Source organism: Wasmannia auropunctata, unplaced genomic scaffold (genome assembly GCF_000956235.1).
Source record: "Wasmannia auropunctata unplaced genomic scaffold, wasmannia.A_1.0 LD335214.1, whole genome shotgun sequence".
Lineage (NCBI taxonomy): Eukaryota > Metazoa > Arthropoda > Insecta > Hymenoptera > Formicidae > Wasmannia > Wasmannia auropunctata.
In genome coordinates, this window is record NW_012027676.1 from 647,003 (window position 1) to 669,526 (window position 22,524).

Genomic DNA, 22,524 nt, shown 5'->3' on the forward strand with positions numbered 1-22,524 from the left:
TTTCCAACGGCTACACTGCTTGCCGCGGACCCCTTTATTTTAAAGGAGCATCGGGAATATGGCTGCCATTCCGTCATTTTGTAATATTATTTTATGAAAAAATTTTTTACAAGTACTTCAATATATGCTTATTAACTTCACGGAGTATTAATACTTTATTTCATTTCCTTCCATTAAAAAAAAAATGTCGAAAAAGTGCAATTTTTTTGGGCCGTTACAGTGGTGTTACCCCTTAACGCAACACATTATTACAGTGCGATTATTAGCCGCGGAAATAACGAGGATCAGGAGAAAAAGAAAAGCATACACGGTAATCTGACAATCTCACCAAACTCACGGTGTCTTAAACGAAAATGATCAAGCGATATAATTATACTACATTTGCTCTAACGAGACCTATCGCTCCTATTAATCGCCAAGAGTGCAGTGCTGTCGGGCGATAATTTACAGTAACATCTTTTTCCTGGCAACAGTCGCAGCTACACCAATTACGATCGAGGAAGATGTCTTCACTCGCGTAATACGCCGAGTTATTTACTGCGGGACCGTACAGTAATCTCGCGTACAACGTCCGCGTCCACCGAGATGCGGACGTTTACCCCAAAACCGTCGACGGTTAAGGAATGAAAAGATACGTAGGTAGGTAGACCAGACGATTCCGTCCGTCGTGAGAGGTGAAGAGACGGACGGCGCGCGGGCGAAAGTATTTTAATATGACAAAATCCTCTTACTATATCGCTCTACAAAAAGTTTAATATACTCGGTGCTGTCCTGCGCGGCCCCGTTTCCCACCGGACATCTAGGGAGGACGATGAGAAGAAGACAGTGCTTAAAACCTCGAGAAACTTTTCGAGAACAGTAATAAGCCATCTCGATGGTCCGCGCGTTCTCTCCCTCCCCCCATCCCCATAAGCCCCTTATAAATCTTCATTACGGTATGCCAAGAAAACGCGATAGAGGCGTAGAACGGGCGGATCGGATAAAGTCAACGGGGTTCGCCCGATGATAGATCGACGAATTTGAGGGAGGAGGAGGAGGAGGAAGAGGCCGTTCCACGTCGCGCACCCGGTGGAGTTCGGCGGTGGTGGCGGCGGCGGCGGCGATGGATCGAAACGTCGAGACGAAAAGCAGGGCAACGTCTCGCTACTTCAGCACAAAGCCGTTGCGAACGAGATTTCGGAGAGAAGCCGTAGGCTGGCGACTCTCTCTTTCTCTCTCTTTCTCTCTCTCAATGAAAAGTAGCGAGAACGTATTCGTTCTTCGCGTGTCTAGCTTCGCGCTATCTTTCGCCTTCTATCAACGTGAAGCCTGCCGATAGCAATGCGCAGCGAGTAGTGCTGGAACGTTGAAACGTAAAGGATTCATACTGACATTTACCTTTGATCATACACGGTATTGGGATCTGTGCTAAAAGTAGAATTGTCATGACTGAATTTAGAGAATTTTAGGGAATCAATAATTTACGAAAATGTAATTATATTCTCTCATGCAGTATTAAAGTTCATTCCACGATCATTAGCCGCAGCAGAGAAGGAAGAGGGCAATTTTTCGATTTAATTATTCACTTTGGCTTGGATTACTAGCAAGCATGCGAGACGAAAATTGAATACCTATCCCTATAAGTCGGATCGCCGGATGCGCGTGATGCTATCTGCTCGGACTTTATTTAGGAGATGCCGCAGCCGTCCGCAGGGGAAGGGGAGGAACTCGGTGCGTCGCGTGTGTGTGTGATCGGCCCCGGGGAGCCACTGAAATCCCGAGACAATCCTTCTACTCGTCTAGTCGGCCGGACGTGACGCTTCTTTCCACTCCATTCGGAACGGCCGGCTCCGCTCGTGCAAGGTATGATACAACACGCCGAGAATCCGAAACGAGGACGAGGCGGCGAGGGCGATTTACCTCCACTCCGGTTTTACGAGGAACGAAAATCCGATTTCTCATATATGCCAACGGCAAACTCCCGAACGGCCCTCCGCGCGGACCGCCGCGCCGTCACGCATTTCCCTAGACAGTAATTTTAAGGGCGGCTTTACGATCCTTCATCGGCGAAAAAGAGAGCGAGATAGAAAACATGCGGAATTCATCGACATTTCCGTTATGAAATCACAGCGCGAATCACTGTGAGATCTATCGAATCGCATTATTATACTGTCCGTTTAATTATAATTTACTCGACGTTTCGCGTTGTCGCTAAGTTATTTTTGATTGCAATTTTACAAAATTTTAATATTTTTGTACACGGAAAAAACAACAAAATTATTTTCAGATCTGTATGTCGGCAGAATTTTTAGGCCTTACAACAAAAGTCGTTCTTTCCATGTAATAATCGACAGATCTTCCGCGCCAACATAACGTTTAATAAGCAACAAGATCCCGTCCCCTCAGCGCGATTTGTGCCGATTTCAGTACTATGTAGCGCATATCTACGCAGCGCGGTCTATCTTCCATCAAACACCGTTGTACATCAAGGGACGTGACTCTCCCCCGCTCGTCGCTTTCCCGCTGTTCTCTCACACGAGACGGAGAGCGTCGCTGATGAGCTGGGGAAGATTAGCTCCGGCCTCTGTTTGGGGAGCTGATTAGCCGGCGGCCCTTTGACGCGCAGCCCGGTCGTAACTCTTGCAAATGACGATTCTCACCGACGGGGCGCTCTCTTTCTCTCTCTCTCGCCGTTTTTACAAGACGCGCACGTGACGCGCGAGTCCGCCGCGGCAGTCCTCTTTACGGATGATCTGATAGGAAGAGCTACACATAAACTTAACCAGAGAGCTACAAAAAAAAAACTTAACCTCTTTCTTTCTTTTTTTTTTCTTTCTCTCCGCGACGCTACTCGTGTTCGTGCAATCTCTAATGACCCCTGTATTAAACGAAATTAACTTTCTAAGGGAACCTTATTGAGAAATCGAAGGCAACAATCAGGAAGTAATGATAATAATTGTTTCACGATCAATTACGTGCCGCTTCCTATTCCCGCGTACGTTCTATTCGTTATCTTCAGGGAAGAGAATCGATCGTTACGATAAAGATTTCACTAGTCGATTATAGAAGAACGTGCACTTTTTTAGTATCTTGCAGAGCGTACCCGTACAATTTTTTAATCCGTCGTTTTTTTTTTACAAAAAAAATGCAATGGATATAAATTAATCATAGCAGCTGCAGGAAATTTTTTGTGATAAAAAAGTTAGCAGAAGCGCGTTTAGAAATTAAAAACATATTTTCCAGCCGGTGGGCATTCAATCAAAATTTCGACCGCGCTCGTTAATTAGAGTCTGGAAAGAGACTCGTCTCCCTCGTGCCCTAAACGCTTATCAGTTATCGACAACTCATCGGCAGGAGAGAGGCACCGAGAGTCCGAAGAGGTGGAAGAAGGATAGGTGCGAATTTTCTCGGGGCTTTCCCCTCCGGTCGAACGCCGTAAAGGGAGGCCATCAGCCAGACAGTGTCTCGGGTCCGGGAGCTCATACATCAACTTAATGCGCGGTTGACGGTCTCGCAGTCGCGCGCCACAACACTCCCCCCTGCCCCGCTACGAGTCCGCGGGTAACAAACCGAGACAGAGACCAGCCGTGCAATGGCTTCCGGTACTCCACGGAGGAGAACGACGTCGTTCAAGTAGGCAAGGAGGAGGACACCGCGCGTTGCGCCTCTACGCACACCGGGACACGGGGGTGGGTGCATGCGTACCCGTTTAGGTGTGTCGGTGGATGCGCAAGAGGTATGTCCCCGCGGCGCGGCGCGGCGGCGAAGCAACGCGCGGCAATCGAGGGAGAAGTGCGGAGAAGAAGACGAGGGAACATTGTGCCCTAATCACTCTATTGTCTGCCCGATGATGGCGACAGTCGTTGGCGGGCTGCGACGAGAGAACGACGAGGACGGCGAGTCGTCGTTAGTCGGCGCGCGAAAGACAGGACGAGGACGACGACGACGACAACGGCGACGATTAACGTTGGCTGTCTGATTTTCGCGTGTATGTACGTTTTACCTTACAAAAGGGTTTTAAAATTGCTGGGAGGGCAGCCCCTTCATTACAACGCGCATCACACCGCGAGGCCCGTTGTCGACGACGGTAACAAGTGACAAAGAGTTGAAAAATGTTCTTGTCATATACCCGTAGACATGAATATCAATGAGAGTCCTACAAGAATAATAAAATAAAAAGATATATATTCCTTTTACGTTATACACAATCAATAGATCGCGATCAATCGTGTGCGATGTCTATGTTATATAAGCAAAGCATGATAGATCTTTGTAGAGAACGATAATAGAGAGAAGATGCAAGGAGTTACAATGCATTATTTGATTACTTATTTCACTATTCAAAGTTTATGAAATATACGGAATTTTTTAAATAGAAATATATATAAACATATACAATGTGAGCGTGTTATTTCCAACGTCAGGTCACGCTCGGCGTAGTTTTATTCTGCTTTCTCCCCCAAATGCCGATAGTGATTGTCCCCGTGCAGACATCAGAGTTTCGTCGCGTATAAAACTCAATGTTAAAATGATAGATCGTAACGCCCGAAGAAGCCCGAATAAAGCGAAGACGAGCGCGCGGAAAGGAGTCGTTATTCCTCCTTCCGCAAGATTGCGTAACGATGATACAGGGAGAGAGAAGGTCTGTGCGAGGCAGCGTCGTGTAAAACGCGATAGGGCCCCCCCTCCCTCCCTCCCTATCTCCCATGCCCTCGCTATCGCCGAGTTTACTTAAAATGCGCGCGTGTCGAGAAAGAAGATCTGTCGTAAAGTACACCTTTTCTCGGCAGCCGCGTCGTCCTCCCCTGTCCCCCCCCCCGCCGTCCCACGATTATGGTCGTCGCGTGCGTCGAAAACGTTCGGGTGCACAAAGCGCGCGGGTGATGTTGCGAGCGTGTTGAAAAGAAAGAGGGGGGACGAGAGAGATCTTAAGTCGGGCCACCGCGCCGAAGAGCTTTGGGTTTCGCCGTTCCCGGCGAAGCCCCGCGCGCGTCTTTCCTCACCCTCTCCCCTTTCATTCCCCTTAGTTCGGTCCAAGTTCAAAGACTGTGTTTCAGCGTCTCTCGGGAAGATACCTCATCATAATCCGGTATATTTCGCCGTTCCAAAGGTTACCACTCCCGCCCCGCCTCGCCCCGCGACGTCGCGCACCATTTTTCCAACTTTCATTTTCCTCCCCGTGCCATCCACCAAGCCACGAGGCGCGGCGCGGCGCGACGAGATGAGACGGGACGCCGCCGCGAGATAGATAAAGCGATTTATCATGTTACAGACGCGCAAGAAACTGCGCCGGGTTGAAAGGGACTGAAGAGAGTACTACAGCTCTACCCGTGTAAAGTTAATATAACGGCGTAGACGGCAACTATTAATCTTTTATCGCGACGGACGTGGGCTGGAAATCAATTTCGTGTGAGAATTAATTATGAGAGTACGGTTCGTTCACTTTCCTTCTTCAGGGTCAATTCTGCTGAGATTTTTCACCTGCCTTCGTGCAACGTGTGTTTCCTCCCACCCTCCCCCTTCTTTTCCGTACCGTGACTAGGGAAAATGGATCTCGAGAGGTAATCAGTTCTCCTCTTTCAAATTTATACGACTTGACGCATAATAAATGTTACAGACATTATTAGAAAGATATATAAAGAATCTTATTGAGAAAAGCTATATTCACGAGTATCGTTCGGAAACTGTCGTTTTTATCAGTATCCCATTTTCGTAACGATGGGACTGTGGGGCGGCGTATACTACATGCGACCCCTCGATAGGACGTTTCTTCTTCAAGTGTAAAATGGGTTATGAGTATCACAGGCGATCCCACGGCACTAGGGTGCTAAGTCCCTGGCGAAAGAATCCAGGGTATACAGACGAAGAAGGAAGGTAGGAAACGAGAAAGGCGAGAGGGAGAGAGAGGCCGCCGGGTTGTCTGGTGGTGTCGCCAGGGTGTCTACCGTGGATCATCGGGGAAAGTTAGCGAGCGCAGAGTCAAGGCCGCAGAATGCTGCAGCGCCACCAGCTGCCGCCGCCGTCGGTGCCGCATCCACCCTCTCGTTTTCTCTTGCCTCCCTCGGCCGCCACCGCCCATGTAACCCGCCGAGAGCCGAGCCACCCCCGCGTCCCGGTATAGAGATCAGCCTGGCCTCGGTGAGGTTGGAAGGGGTAGGCCGTGTCTATGCTGCAGCGACGGTCGATAGAATTGTCTGCGCGCACGCGCAACCGAACACTCGTCAGCTGCGCCATTGATTCCCACCCACCCCCCTCTCACCCCCTCCCTGCCGCCCGTCCCTTCTCGGCAGACTTAAAGAGAAGAGGACCGTATAAAGATCGCTAATTTGTGTAATGCCGACTATGAGGAGCGAGCGTCTTGATGGGACCAAAAGAACCATCCTAAGGAGAAGAAAAAAAAGCAAAGGGTGGCGAAGAAATGGCAACGGGGGTCATACGGCTCACCGATCAAGGGTTCGTCGACGTTTGTGTTGGAGATCCTCGAAGAGAGGGAGAGCGAGAGGATGAGCAGGTTTGTCGTCTCCCACGAAAGAGTACTTTTAGGCTCGGGAGATTTCTTCGAGATTCGGGGGAAGCTCCGAGAACAAAAGAATGGCCAACGACGATTTTGATAAAGATACTATTCAAGGCTCGTTTTATTTGAGTTTATGACGCAGTTTCAACAGTCATTCGAAATAAGGAAGAGAACGGGGCGCGTTTAATTCGAATTTATGTATGTGCGAATTTTAAGCAGGATCAGCGTTCTCCGGTCCGTAGATTTTAGAGCTTCTAGAACGGTCTCTAGAGGAATTTTATGGCCGCCGAAGACGCAAGTGCCATAAAGTTGGATCGAGGCGAAACGGGGAGTATTCTGAGAGAGAAAGAGAGACAGATGAAGAGGAGGAATCAAGTGTTAATTGGTTGTGTCTATCAAATGTTACAACGGTCGACAAGGACGCGTGAAAAAAAGTGACTAGGTCACTTCCTTAATTTTCATGCAAAAAAGCTGAAACCGAGTTGTAACGGAGATTATAACGCTCGGAAACGATCGAACGGAGCGAAGGAAGAATAGTTGGCGGACCCCGACAGACCTAGAGATGGCGAAAAACAGCGGATCCAGCAGAATCGAAGAAAACTTTGGCGGGACAGGAATCATTGTATGACACGCGTCGATTTAAGATCGGCCGAACGACGAGCCGACAGACCGCTAAGGTCTGGACTGAGGGTGAGACACCGGATACAGTCAATGATTTCATGACCGTTGCCGGGAACTACGCGTTATTGATCCTCGGTTGCAAACATCCCGCCCCCATCGCGCACCACGGTTCCTCCTCTTTCATGTAACTGTGGAACCCGAACCTTCCGAATTCCTATTGCATAGCACGTCCCCGACTCTTTCTGTCCCTCGCCTTTGAACCCCGCTGACCATTTCGGGAGGGGAGATTATTCGAGATCCGCTGCTGCAAAATCTAGCGACAGAAATACAACTCGGTGCGGACTCTAGAGGGGGGAGAAAAAAGTGCCGAAAGGGAACAGAGCGTCGATGGCTTTTCCCGGAAACGTTGAATGCTCGCCCATCGACATTATTTCGCATGGAATAAATCACGCTTTTACTGCCACCTCAGTGGCTGCGTGTCGCTCGACGCTCGAACCGAGTTTACTCGCGCGTTTCTTTAAGCGCGACGAATGCGGGGAGTTTTCTCGAAGTTAGACCGCGCGCGATGTCTGGGGCCGTCCGGAACGAATGACGGACGCGCGAAAGACGGGAGAGAAGCGACGTGAAACAAACTCGGCTGAACTTAAGCTAACGAGCGAGTCACTCACTTCGAGCGGCATCTCTCCGCATTTATCCTTCGCAGCAGTCACTTCACACTTGTTGTCGGGTCCCACGAAAGCAAGCGTCGCGTTATAACAGCGAATAAACGATCCATCTATTTCACCTTAAAGCCCGAAAGTTCTCTTCACGGATACGGCTCGTTCAAACTTCTCACGGAAACTTCTGATCCTGACGCAGCAAGAATTTACTAGTCGTGAATGCGAAAGGTACCTGGGAGAATGGAAAATGGCTGTTGACGTTAAAAGTAAACGTTAGCGAAATTACACATCGCAACACATCGCCGCGATATCCGGAGACTGCTCCGTTTTATTATATTTAACAAAAATAAATTCTTACGACTACGTTATATGATATTCGATCGGTATTATATCGATATTAAAAGATTCTTACATTGAATTTTATTACGGCCTGCCGTAAATATTTTCGCGCTCTACATGCGTCGCGAATTTCTCTTTTTTTATTCTCTTTTGACTCGAAATTATCGTTATCGATACAAATAACCGTCGATTTCAGCGCGATACGGCAATCGCGTTTCCACTATTGTATCAATAGTGGTGGAATACTAGTGTATTCTGTGTATTCCGAAACCGCGGTTTTGACATTCCGCTGCCGTCCCGGGCTATCAACCTGCCAGGGGTTGCGGTTAATGTCGTTGATATTCAGGACTCAAAGTGCGAGGGTCGCGTTAATGTCACGGGAGAGGGTTCGGTGTCCAAGAGGGCTGTGTGCGGTATCCATCCCGCGCAGCGGACATCTCGGTCTACCGAGGGACGAGGGAAAGCGCCGAGGATTGGCCCGGGGATCGCCCGGGGTACGAGCTCATGCGAACCGCACGGATAACCGAAAGGGTTGCTGTACGGACATCTCTCGACGGTCGAGCCGTTGTCCCAGACATCCGCGCTGCGTATCAAAATAAAAAAGAGAGAGAGAGAAACGGATCTCGCCTCTCGTCGCGAATTTACCTCACTTTCAGTCTTCAAGATAAAACGAGACTGATATCTCTGGCTGTTAAACGGAGTGAGAGAAGACTCGGCGCGAGAGAGATTTGGCCGTACTAAAATTCGCACGAGTGCCTGGCCCCTTTTTTGCGATTCTCAAGCAGCCGATGTAATCTATCGGGGAATGTGTGGGAACTACGTGAGAAAATATATGTGAAAAGAAAACGAGAGCGTTCTGGGTGTGTATGGACGAAACGTTCTTTTCACTGCATGGTCTTTTCAAGGATTATAAAAAGAAATGGGACGAAATAGTTGTAGCTCTTAAGACAGTGTTTCCGATAATATTTATTAAAATAATTGTAGAGAAAAAAGAATATTCTAAATAAAATGAATTAAAGAATTTATATTAAAAGTTATTATTCTGAAATATCTACAAAATCAGAATAAAAATAATCCTAAATTAAATAATACTTGTTTGAAATTACTATTAAATTATTTTATTTAGATATTAATAAAAATAATAAATAAATTTAAATAGGACAATCAATTATTACTGTAACGATAATAAATATAATCGGAAATACGCAAAAATAGCATAAAATTAAAACATTAAGCACTTCTGATCTAATGTTAGAAATAATAGTGCTAATAGTAAATGTTTTAATTTTACGCTATTTTTACGTGTTTCCGATTATAGTTGTTATCGTTGCAGTAATAATTGAATGTCATTGAATCATTAAATCAGAAACGCTTGGTAATGATTTCTCATTATGAGAAATTATTACCAAGCGCTTCTGATCTAATGTTAATTCTCTATAAGAAATACCTAACCACAGCAGTTCTCAATCGACGTCCTAAAACCAGTTTTCCTAAGCTTCGAAAACCGGCCTAATACAGATGCGACGCGGTATATCATTGTGCGAGAAAGAATTCGTTCAGTACCGAAATCGCCCCCGGTCAATCGTAAATTTGGCCGATCCTGGATGCTTCCAATATCGACCATTGCCATCACACCCGTGCCCGTTTACTCGCATCCACAAGCCCGGCCACCACCCCTTGCCCTTGACATTCAGTGCTACGAATGATTACGGGGCCGAACTTTCGTCCCTTGTAACGACGTCGTCTAAAGTTTAAATTGCACCCCTGCTAAAACGCATCATCGTATCGCAAGCGTAAAAAATATTTCCCGCCCGATCGCGCTGTAAATACATTATTTGACGTTACAATCAAAAGCAGATTAAATCAAGAAACAGAACGTGTGTCCACAATGACTTCGAAACTCAACTAAGTTGTTTATATATCGAAAAATATCCAATATATTCATGTCATAATAAAATCTCTTCATTTCTCATTTTATTCGTAAAAAAATATTGTGTGAACATCAAATAATTTATAAAGACAAATTATAGTATTAAATAACAATATATCTTTTATCGTGTATAAAAAAAAATCGACAAAAAACATCTGATCTCTCAATGACATACGTCGAATGCGGAATTGATTAACAATTCAACGTGGTGTAAAAAAAGCATTATACTTTATAATTCACGGTTTACCGAGGAACGTCTCGCACATCTCTCTCTTCGCGTGCGTCTCGGTAGAATGCCCACGGTATTTCAACGGACGGGAAATATCGGCGCCCAGAAATACGAGTCACGCAGGTTATACGACGGTACATACCTGGGACACCGTGCTTCCTGCCCTCCAACTATCTCTGGCACTTCGGCCAGGAGAGGAAGGACCCGGGCAGCTCCATCTTGGTGACTTTAATAGGATGCCATTCCGCCGGTCCGGACAATGCGCAGTACCATCCGGCAAAACCTTTAGGTCCGCTATCGCTGCCGCAGACGCCCCACCGTGTGAAAGTAATGAAAATTCGGTGGTAATCTCTACAGCCGTCGCGCGCTCGATATGTACATACTCGATATATTAAGAGCTACCGCGTTGGCTTTTGATTATTGGATATTATAGGTGTCGAGTAAAAAAATGTTTCCACGAGTTAAACATCGACGGCTTCTTCAAAGGAATCGATGGTCACATACGAAATTGTTATTTCAATCAGTGATAAAATGAAGTGAGAATCGATAAATATCTTATCAATGTGTACTCAATATTCTAGACTGCTGATAATAGACGATAAGTCTAAATGGTGCTGTTAAATGCCTGACAATACCGCGCATGTGTGGTGACTAAAACTTTCTCACGATCATCCGCTGACAATTAACGACTTTGGCCTTTTCTCTTAAGATTTCCCCGGGACTCACCTCGCGCCCCGAATCGCGCGATTTACAATCGCAATCGCGGCAAATTGCGAAGTTTGAAATGCTAAATCCGATGATCTACAGCGACTTTTACGACGATGGAAATTAAAGTTAAAATCTCTCGCGAGTCCACGCGTAGATCGCCGCGCCGAGAAACTCAACGGCGGCCGGCGATTGTGATCCCACATATACTAAGGGAAAATTGTTCGGCAGTATTTTACGTTCAACAATATTTCATCAGACGGCGCCGAGTATCTCATTTGCGCAATAAAATATATACGCCGTCGAGACGACTCGATCCGTTCACTCGTCGCGGGAGGCGAGCGATTTTCATCGATTCGGTTGCCGATATATCTCGCAGTAGTTTCCTGCGCGCGATTATGTGCAAATACGCGTTTAGTCCATCCAACGATTGGCCAAGTTAAGGCCGCTCACGCAAAATCGAAAGGTCGACGTGCCACGCTGCGTGCGTGCTGCGCGCGCCTCCTTCTCGTGGGAACGCTTGTCCGGAATGATTTTCTCTCGCGCGGACACAGTGCGTGTGCCTGAAAGGGAAAGCCGTCGTTGCTGTCGGCCGAAACGCTATATTGACCTCCCGCAGGCAAATTTCGACGTTCGCGCGCCCATGAGCGTTCCTTCTCCCTCCTACAATCCCAGGTAATAGCATAATAAATCTACCAACTTTTCGCAGTGCTTCCCCTCGCGGCCGCAGTCGATGCTTAGAGGTCGTTTCACGCGAGCGACTTCTCCGTGCCGCGCCACGCCACGTCGACGTAAAGCATTTTGGGGACACTATTTCACTAGGAAAATTTATATCTTAATTATCTGTGGTCGCACCAAAGATACCTCGGTCTTTAATCAGTTACGGCTAACGGTGGTGAACTTTCTCTATCGATCATCCAACGCCTCGCTTCAATTATCAGTTGTTAAAGACTTCCCCCGTTAGTCTGGACGTCGCGCGTGGCGGACAATTTGGATAAACGGAGAATTATTACAAGGATTATATATGCATATTTGTAATACGCAGGTCTACGTATGATACTTCGCAGCTCGGGAGGGATATTTTCACGAGAGGTATCTTCCCGATGCGAATATATATGGATAAGTCTGAACTCTGAAATAACGCCGGCAATATCCCGCGCGCGCTGGAAGCTCGTGTTCGGCGCGAAGAACGCAGACAGATCGATCCATTGTGCACAAGAACCAAATCACCGCGCGTAACGCCTCGTATTCCAACTATTTCTCTATCAGGATCTCCCCTTGCTCAGACTCCCTTGCGTGGAGACAGCGGGGAGGGGCGGGGGAGGGAGAAAGCCGACGCGCGCAGACGTCTGCTTGAACAAAGACGCGCGCGAGCCATGGTAAACCGAGAGAAGAAATGGGAGAGGAGGAAAAGTGCTATCAGCTACGGAAGGGAGGTGCGAGAGGGGAATGTCCGTCGTAATAAGTTTCTGCTCACCTCGCGCCATTCTGCATTAATTACTCGGGATACCAATGCCGGCAAAAATCTGCGGATACCTAGGAGCCGCACGGCAATTACGTTGTACACGACCGGAGAATTCCACGCGCGAAAGAGATTAATGCTCTATTCTAATTACAAAAAAATCGTGATGTTAAAAATGTGCACAGAAAGCGTACGTTTCCCTGTAATTTCGTACACAGGAAGAACGATTTTGTTGAAAGACTTAAAAATTTTGCTAGAAACAGATCTAAAAATAATTTGTTATTGAATCATCAAAATAATTTGTTGGGATGTTAAAACTGATAAGTATTGCTATAAAACGTTTTGATATTTTAGCAATCATTTTGACTTTCGCACAAAATAATTTTGATTATTGAACAAAAATTATTTTCAGATCAGCAGGATTCAGTAAAATTGTTCTTTCCGTGTACATTTCTAAAACAACGCAGAATAATTTTATTTAAATATTTAATTTTAATTTTTTCGTATATATTTTTTAATATATATATTCTGTTCACGTATATAATTCATTATTTATTTAAAAAAAAAATCGAGTAAAAACAGTCACTCGCAATTTCCTCTAGTTAATTATTCCTTGCGCATTATTTTTTCATCTTTGCGCCATTATTTTATCTCCTCGAAGCGTCGAGCGCATAATTTCGCCGCTTACGACGCCTTCGTTTCGCGAATAAAAAAAGCATCCAGCCGGGGTGGCGAGATGGTCTCGCGATATTGCAATAGCGACGCTTCGCGAATTTTAATATTCGACGCAGCAGCGTCGTTCTCCTGCGGCGCTCTCCGACATCGAGATTCGCCGATTCAGATGAAAATTTTTCCCGAGTTGCAACCTCTGAATGAGATTACGAGAATTCGAAATTCGATTACGAGCATAGATACTCGCGTAACATACTCGGTGACAGAGAGAGAAAGAGTACCGGTCCTGGGCGATTCTCGAGAAAAAGGGAAACACGGAGCGTTTTCTCATTTAAGGAGAGTACAAAAACCGGTTGCTTCGACCGAAGGAAAACCCGTAAAAGGCACCCTAAGAAACGTTTCGTCGTAACTCCGCGTATCGCACGTTTTGCGACGAAAACGGAAATGGCACCGCGTCCATCGGCCATTACTTTTCGTCCACGTGTCGTGTCCGGGAGCTCGAGACATCGAGCGCTCCCTTGTCTCATCATCCATCGAGCATACATGCGAGCTTCTCCTTTTTGCTTTCCAAGAGATGCGTCAGACCAACGACACGACCGCACGAGAAGGAACGACATTTGTCTCGCCGATTATGACTCGTTTCTTTCCATCATTCTTTCCGCGGTCCTCCCCATCTCTCCTTTTCCCGAGACGAATGTTTGACCGCTCATTGTTTCAGTCGCGGCAAGGGCGCTTTGTCTCGCGAGGCCACGATTTGTCAGAACGCGACGCACGACAGGAAGTGGGTTCCCAAAATATATAGAGCTAACCGCGATAATAAAAGACGCAAGTCTCGAAGAAAATGTTGAATTTTTTTCTCAGTAATATTCAGACTCAGATATAATATTAATTATATTTTTCGTCAAACGCTTCTTAATATCACAAAAGATATCTTGTATCTGCTAAACAAAATCGATCGAAAAAAAGCTATACATTTTTTATACGCGACGCGTAAAGTTGAATGTTTAGCAAAGGGAAAAAACATCGTGTTATCTTGAACTCTCAATAATTTAAGCGTGAAATAACACGCCTGACAATTGCTTTAATTTCCGTGACTCTTTAGCTTAATGAGCGAGAAGGCAGGAGGAACCGTTGCTCATTATCATTCATAATCCTGTTCGTCAAAGAGAGGTCATCGGTTGTTTCTCTTCATATAATGATGATGAAGATGAGGAGAAAACACGCATCTGCCATTTCTGATTTTCTCTTCATCGTTATTAAGAAAAAAAATTAAGTACTCAGGGGAAAGTGAGCCTATTGTAAATATAAAAAACCCTATCATTACTTCAAATTTTGGCTTTTAATTTTACATTTTTTGACAGATTGTACTGTTTTTTTTAATAGTCTACTAACAAATTTCGTATGGAAATAAATCTGGGAGAGAGCGAAACTTTTTACCATTAATTTTTTTCCTATTTTTTTTATTCATTACAGAAGAGTAATCAACTATTTCGCATGTCACTATTATTTCGTCGTGCAAATAAAACATACATCGAGCCACGCTCTTTCCTGCGCTCTCGAAAAAAAAAAAATGGAGATTACCCATGTATATCAAGTTCACGGATAAAAATACTAGTGTGCGTGATGTGGGGCGAGAGAGCATAGAGCTATCTTACATCGATCCGATTGAGGTAGGTCGAGTTCTCAAGGGAACCACTCTTATCCCAGTTCAGGGATAAATTCAAGGACAGTCCGATCATCTACAACTCAAAGTTCACGTTGACAAAATTCATATGCCTCGTATTATCGCATAACAAAAAAATCCTTTTAATAGCATTAATAATGCAATAATAAATATTGTTAAATATATATACGAAGATTCGATCTCTCTAGATGTGTATTTATATAAAACAAAAAGCAATTTTTTTTCCTGTATAGGTATATTTTATAAAATAAATTTGAATTAAAATAATTTTATTAATTAAAATAAAATTCTAAATTTTGCTAATCTCGAATACCATTTCTGTATCAAAAAAATATGGAAAAATGAAAAACGTAGCCATGGAGTTAAATTAATAATTAACGCAACTATTTTACGTTCAAGCGCGCTCACTTTTTGTCTTTTTTTCTTCTCTCTCATTCCCTCTCAGTCTCGCGAATAACAGCATGTTGAATTGCGCGAGTTGCGCAACAGGAAGGCGAACGTTTAAGCTAATGACCTTTAATGCAAACCTCCATTGTGCGCAGAGAGTCTGCAATGAGGGTTAACGCACAAAATGTACTCAGAAAACAAAAAGAGAGAGAGAGAGAGAGAGAGAGAAATTATAAAAGAAACATGAAAGAATAAAGAGAGAAGGAATAGGCATATAAGCATACATCTATAACTCTTTGCAAATATCTTCTTTTCAGTTTGGCAAAAAAAAATATTCTTTTATATTTCTAATCTATTAGCTTCTATCGATAGTATTGTAATTGTTATTATGCGACACACATGATGTTATTATATTATTATATTTTCAAAAATAAAAAATAAAATAATTTCTTCTTGGCTTTTAAATATACAGATTTTTAAACTCTATATTGATGGAAACTTCAAAATCTAATCAAAGTTTAAGGCAGATAAGAATGTACGAGCATTCCTCGTAATATTGATTTCTCGTTTACGTCGTAACAAAATTATTAAAGTACGGTCCGAACTTAAAAACACTGCCCGAAACGCGAGCAAACTTTCGTTCAATGTTCCGTACTGCCTTTGAACTTAATCAGCGCGCCAGCAGCGAAAACAGGAAGATTACGTTACTTAGAAACAACTGCCTCAAAATGGCGTGATTGTTCTTGCGCTGGCTTGACCATGGAGGGTTAATGGGTCTGTCACGTTACTACGTACGTGGCAAAAAACTTTACTAATGGCATCTAATGATCGACAGTTAACATTTAGGTAAACATATGGAACTAAATTTAAAAGGTAGTGTAAAAACTGGCAATTAACATTATATAATATGATAGTAATAAAGAATTCCTCTATGGTAAAAAACAAATTCGATGAGATATTAACATTCTGTAGATAATACGGTCGATTTATTTTGCATCTGCTTTTCGTTAAATATGTAATAAATTCGCCATTAAATATCTATTAATGTACAAAATCGAGAATACATCTCGGTGCACACCAAAGCTTTTAATCTTGGAAATAGCGAGAAATAAAATCACGATAACAAAAGATACATAATAAATATAATTTTCTATTAACTCTGAGCTAATCGTAAACGCCGCTAATCGGCACTGATTCATTAAAAATCAATGTTCGTCGAACCGACGAACAAGACGACGCAGGAAGATCCGCGAAGTACGAGAGGATGGCTCGCCGAAGAAAGGTTTCGCTTTTCCAAGGCAACTGAATTACGAGAAAAGCTTTTCGACGTCGTTCTTACGAGAGCGGTCCTTTTAATTAATCTCTGCCCCCTCGAACACGAGTATCACTCAAGAGCTCTAGCGCCACTCAGCATAGACCAACGAGGGTTCCGCGCGCAATCCTCGAGAAAATTACGCGGACCATCCTTTGCGAGGATTGCTCTCATCTGTACGATTTTGTATAGTTTTTCTTCGCTTCCTTCGTTTTACACAAATTCGCAAATAATTATTTAAGAAAAGAATGTATATTGATATAAAAATTTTATAGACACTATAAGTTATATAAAACTCCTCAAAGAAGCATCACCGTTATCGTCGATTAATTTAAATGAATTATTTTAAAGAAAGATCACACGCATACGTGAAAAATACAGGTACATCGAAATTCAGGTAGTTACCTCAATGCATCTTTGCGCTGAGCAGATTTATCTAGAAAAAAAAATAGAACTACAACTTGAAACAGCTTACAAACAGATTACATATATCTCGCGCAGCGTGGCCTTGTCAGAAAAAGCGTAGTTCGCGAATGTTTGCTAACGGAACGATCTCTTATCAGAGTTGAGCTAGGCTGAGATAATGAGGGCGAAGTAATGCGTTCAACGGCGAAATATAACGCTCGGCATAAGCGTCGGTTTCGGTGAGACACATACACACACCTCACACGCAAAACTTATTTCCAAGAAAACAAACGATGCTCTCGCTTGCTTAAAATAAACTTTACTGCAATAATCTTTGGAAAAGATTTATTACACGGCGCATAATGAATCATTTACTTTTTAAATCAATTATTCTTATATTGTTATTGTTAATTTTGAAATATTGCAGATTATTCATATATCTCATTCATCTTACGCAATTTTAATTATGCAAGAACAGTAGATGAAAGAAGCGGAGTATTGTGCGTTTGACATTTCGCCGGCTCAGTATTTTCTGCAAGCCGGCGCCGCTGACATTCGATGCATTTATCTTCGTCACAGCGCCCAAGAAACAATATTTACCGAGTCGCGAGATAAAGAGCCCGCGGTTCGTGCGGCCGACTGCAATAATAAACTATCGCGCCGATGTAACGCTTAAGCGTATCGAGTATTCGACGAAATGATAATATTCGGGTCGTTCAACCGCCTCGCGCACCTCGGAGAGAGAAATTCACGAGGCCGCGGGGAGTCGCGTAAAAATAAACGATATGCGCGCGCTTGGCATGTTTAACGCAACGTTTACGTAAATAAAATTAAAAAAAAAACAACTTATCTGTAATTATCTGGAAAATCAAAACGAATAATAGCCGCGGATTTACGGGCACGAAATTACATTTTGTCCATTTATTAAAGGTCAGCCGGGGGGAGAAAAAAAATAACACGTTGCGAAAAACAAAATGCAGTGCGCCGCGCCGTAAACATCGCTATGTTAGCTGCAAAACTTCGGATACGTGAGACATCGTGTTATTACCTTACGAACGTTGACCGCTTTTGTTGCGCACGGAGATGGATAAAAGCGCGACGAGACGGGAGGTATAAACGAACGCCCGTATTGCGAACGAACAGCCGGAGTCGCGGACCACTCCTAGTTTCAGCGTCTATATAAGCCACGTGTCGAGTTACTGTTACTGCATCGTGGCACGCCACTTTCCCATTTCCACTGCTCCTCCTGTCCGATTTATCGCCAGACACAGCCGCGAGGGTCATTCACACGGGATTCGCAACGCATTCTGTCGCGATTTGCACACGTGGACGCGCCACTCCGCGCTCCATTCCCTAAAAGGGATGCCTCCACGTATTTTCACGAATTTCACTGCCCTCCGTAAACGCATGTATTATTACTGCGAAGTCCGCGACTGAAGCAAAACGACGACAAGAATCACGAAAGGTTTCGTTGAGACAACGACAGGAGCGTCAAGAACATTTGGAAAAGATTCCCCTTTTTTCCCCTCTTTGCTTCAACGGCGTCTTAACGGAGGGGCTTAACGGAGAAATTATCGCCATGACTTCCAATTCACGGTGGCAATCCCCGGGTCTTAAGCGACTCCGTGAAACGTCGCGGCTGCGCGATCGGTATTCAACGCGCAAAAGGCAAACCTTGCATTTTGTAATTCGCATCGCATCGCATCGCGACGCACAACGCAGAAAGGGGTGAGCCACCCTCGGTACGAGAGGGTTACGCGAGCTAGAGAGAGGGAGGGAGAGAGAGAGCGGGACGATTGCCGCGGGGACGCGGTTGCCATGGGAGGACTCGGAGGGTGTTTCAAGAGCTTCCAGCGGTTTACAATGGTGCCCTGGTTCCTTCTCGATCTCTCTCTCTCTCTCTCTCTCTCTCTCTCTCTCTCTCTCTCTCTCGCCCCCTCTGTGCACCCTCCTCTGCCGCTGCACGGCAATATGTGCACACACGCTCGCATACGAGGTGCGTTCTCGCGCGCGCGAGATCGATCTCCCTCGAGTTACCTAACGGCTCTCGTTAGGCCGGCCGGCCGGCGAAGCTGAGAGAACCGGTATTATTGAAAAACTGGAACCAGCAGCGGCAGCCACCGCCGCCGCCGCGCCGGTTCGTCGGTGGAAACACGCTCGAGAACGGTCACGGAGAGCCTTATTGCGCAACACTCGTCGGTAAAAAGAGTGCGACGCAAAAATTATTACGCGCCTTGCATTTGTCCATTTTTCTAATGTCGCGACGTAAAGCGCGCGAGGGAATGTGGCAGCGTGTCAAAAAATTTTCGTTCAAATGGTAATTCAATTGCCTACGATATTTCGATATTATCGACGACAGCGGAGTTAATAAGTATCAAAGCGCAAGCAAAGTTGTTCCTCTAAATTATAACAGCCGCGAACGAGTATTACGAACGCGACAAATAATACCGCGGAGAAAATAATCGCTCTAATTTCTCTCCGACAATAACGGCAATAGCACGTAACGTATAATAATAGTACGGCAAATGTAAACGGCTGGTCATCGAGTTTGTGCCAGGAACGCATCGTAGGCGCTAATTAGCCGCGTCGTTAACTGCTTTAACTGTCAGCCTCGTGCGCGAGCTGGCAGGTTTCCTAATAACGAAACCCGGGCAGTCCTGGGTGACTCTATCGAGGCAAGTCATTTGGGACCCTGCAGAAAGCGCGCGTAGTACCCTAGTTCAGAGGGGAGAGCCGCCGACACTGGCTGCTTTACCAGTTATCCTTTCTTTCTCCGTCCCCGCAAACAAGCGCCGAAATGGCAGGCAATTTGGAGGTCGGGGGCCAGGTCCTAGGTCAAATTTTGTTAGGCATTACGGGAACGGGGGTTGAAACGTGCATCACTTACGGGGAGCTCCTCCTCCCTCAAAGAAGGCTAACTTTCTCTTACATAATAGATCGAAGGTAGACGCGATATTTTATCGACGCGAAATATATTGAAAGCTTATCGTATTAGCATATCGAAATTACACGCTGTAAATTGGAAATGGTTATCTCTTTTACAATCGGTGCAAATTGTATAATTCTCTGTTGAAACTCATTTATATAATTTATTGAACTCATTAAATAATGCACCTTTTATGATGTAAAAGTTTTATCTACATCCGTATTTGTAATATTTCAATTAATAAATTAATGTTGCAACAAATACAGAGATATACAGATACATTTATACTCTACGCATAAAAATTTATATGTTTTCTCAAAGTCCATTCTTTAACTGCAAAATTCACGAGCAAACCATAATAATATGTACATAACGGGTCTTGTTTTTTATAGAAAAAACGATTCGTTCTCTCTGTATCTTATTGCATCTCCACAACTGGCACGGATGTATAAGAAAAGCAGTCAGTCAAGCCAGGTAAGTGCTAAGTAAACTTTAGCGTAAACAGATCGCGTTGATAATCCGGATTACAAGATAATCCGGAACTTGCTGTAGCAACCCCGCGTTAATGATATTCTTTACCTTTTTCCAGATTACCTGTGCTGCCTGTGATACAGGTGGACAAGTCATTAACCAGGGTTGACATTAGCGCAAGAGAACTTTGCACGGCGAGTAGCGGGTCAAGGGAAAAGCGTAAGAGAGTAAAAGTATTCTTTAACGCCGGCGCGAATGAACACACGTACATACGCACGTATACACACGTACGTGGGTCCGTGCGTACGTGCGTGTGCGCGCGCGCAAAGAGACACACGGACACGCTACTCGGACTAGCCCGGGTATTGATTTCCTTGCGTATTTGGGGTAGGACGACAGTGTTACAGGACGGGATGCGAAAGGATTCGCCAGGGGCGTAGCTTATGCCTGATTTATGCGTATGGAAAAGACGGTCTCTGTCTCACTCGGTTGAGATTAATTTAACGGCTTCTTACGACGAGATTAAACCTGATTCGCTAATATTAGTCTTAATTCTTCACCTAGCTATTTTTTTAAACTTTATTAAAAACGTATATACATATTGATAATGCATAATAAAATTGCATGTATAATTAAATATGCTAAATTATTACGCCCATTGTTGCATTATTATAAAATTAGTAATAATTTACTTTTTTCCACTTCGAAGCAATTTAGTAATTCCCACTTTGTCAGAATGTTGCGTGACACGTTTCGAATGTCGTAATCGTCAACAATTCATCACTTCCCGAACGGTCAATCTATTTCGCTTACAAAGCAGCGCGTAGCAATTCAAACGCAAGCGAAATTCGTGACGTGTCAAAAAGTAAGCAATTAATTACTCACCTTAATATGATACGAGTTAAGTTTGGTGCGGGGCAGACTGTTGAAAGCGCTGAAATCCAGACGACGCGAGAAGATACCGTTGGCGCCGCAGCTTTGTCTGCAAGCAGATAAAACAGTTTTAGATATTAAATAAATACGATGATTAAAAACACGCTATCTATATTATCTATATTAAACGCATCCTACGTTTGAGTCTATTTTTTTCAATTGAAATCAATGCCTAGAGAACAACGATCATTGATATTGAACGACATGGGTCGTTACGAGTCGTAAACGAACCCTTTAAAAAAGCCAACGAAAAAGTTCGCGTTCCGGTGAATTTTTCGCGAATTCATAATAACCTCGGACCCTTGGCCTCTCGCTTGACAACTCTCCTTTCAAGGCCGCCAGTCGTACGACCCTCGGTCGTGCGAGCCTCATGCTTCCTTTATGCATGTGCGACGATGAAAGCGAACACGAAATATCTCTAAGCGCATATGTGTGCGCCTCTTTTACCCCAGCCCCAAAATCAATCGTCATAGAAAAAGCCAGAAGTTTCCCAAGCAGGGGGAGCACAATTTACCTTCGGCGAAAACGCGCCATAGATCGATTACGACACGAGATATATAGACTTTGTTAAGCAAAATATTGGTTCATACTGTTCACAGCTCGAAAAAATCTTAAATGTTTTCCTTTGTCTAAGAATAATCGTCGAACAGCTTCCGACGCTGTTCGACGATCATCCTAATACAAAGGAAAACATTTCTGCAATAAATTATGCAAAATCGATAATTTGAAATCTTAATTTAAATTTAATGTATGTACGCAAGATTAATATTTTTCATTTGTGACCTCTCTTAATTTCAAATTGTAATCACAAAAATAATAATGAAACGTTCCGCAACAATGCGGATTTAATTACAGCTAATAGGTCGAGATTAATGCTCGATTACACGGGAAGATCAATCATTTTCTACAACCGTATACTTCTGACACCTACCAGTGAGCGCAACACCGGCTTCTCCGGTTGCGTAACATTCAACATAACACGAATCAATGACGATCTCGGCTCGGCTCGGTTTGTAGAAGAGATTCCGCTACAGGGGCACGGCAAATTAAAACGATAAAATAGAACGACAACAGGCGCCAGCGAGGTGGCCTCTCCAGGATACTCAGCGCGAGCGAGGGAATTACAACGACGACCATAATGGTCGGTCGGATCGAGCTGTGCAACATAGTTGCGTCACCAGGAAGACGAGCAAGCGAGCGAACGCGCGAGCGATAGGCGTCAACATAGTAGCGAATGGTGAAGTGGGGGATCAGCTACGACCTTGGCCTCCACTCTAGCGAGACCGTCCCTCTATC

The 22,524-nt window shown here is 44.5% G+C and overlaps 1 protein-coding gene across 1 annotated transcript in view; it reads right to left on the reverse strand.

Moving 5' to 3' along the window:
* LOC105457498 (headcase protein) overlaps positions 1-22,524 on the reverse strand; it is a 137,405-nt gene that overhangs the window by 91,628 nt on the left and 23,253 nt on the right. The window contains exon 2 of the mRNA XM_011702195.1: positions 21,181-21,277. Coding sequence (XP_011700497.1) covers positions 21,181-21,277 — 97 coding nt within the window. The remainder of the gene's footprint in view (positions 1-21,180; positions 21,278-22,524) is intronic.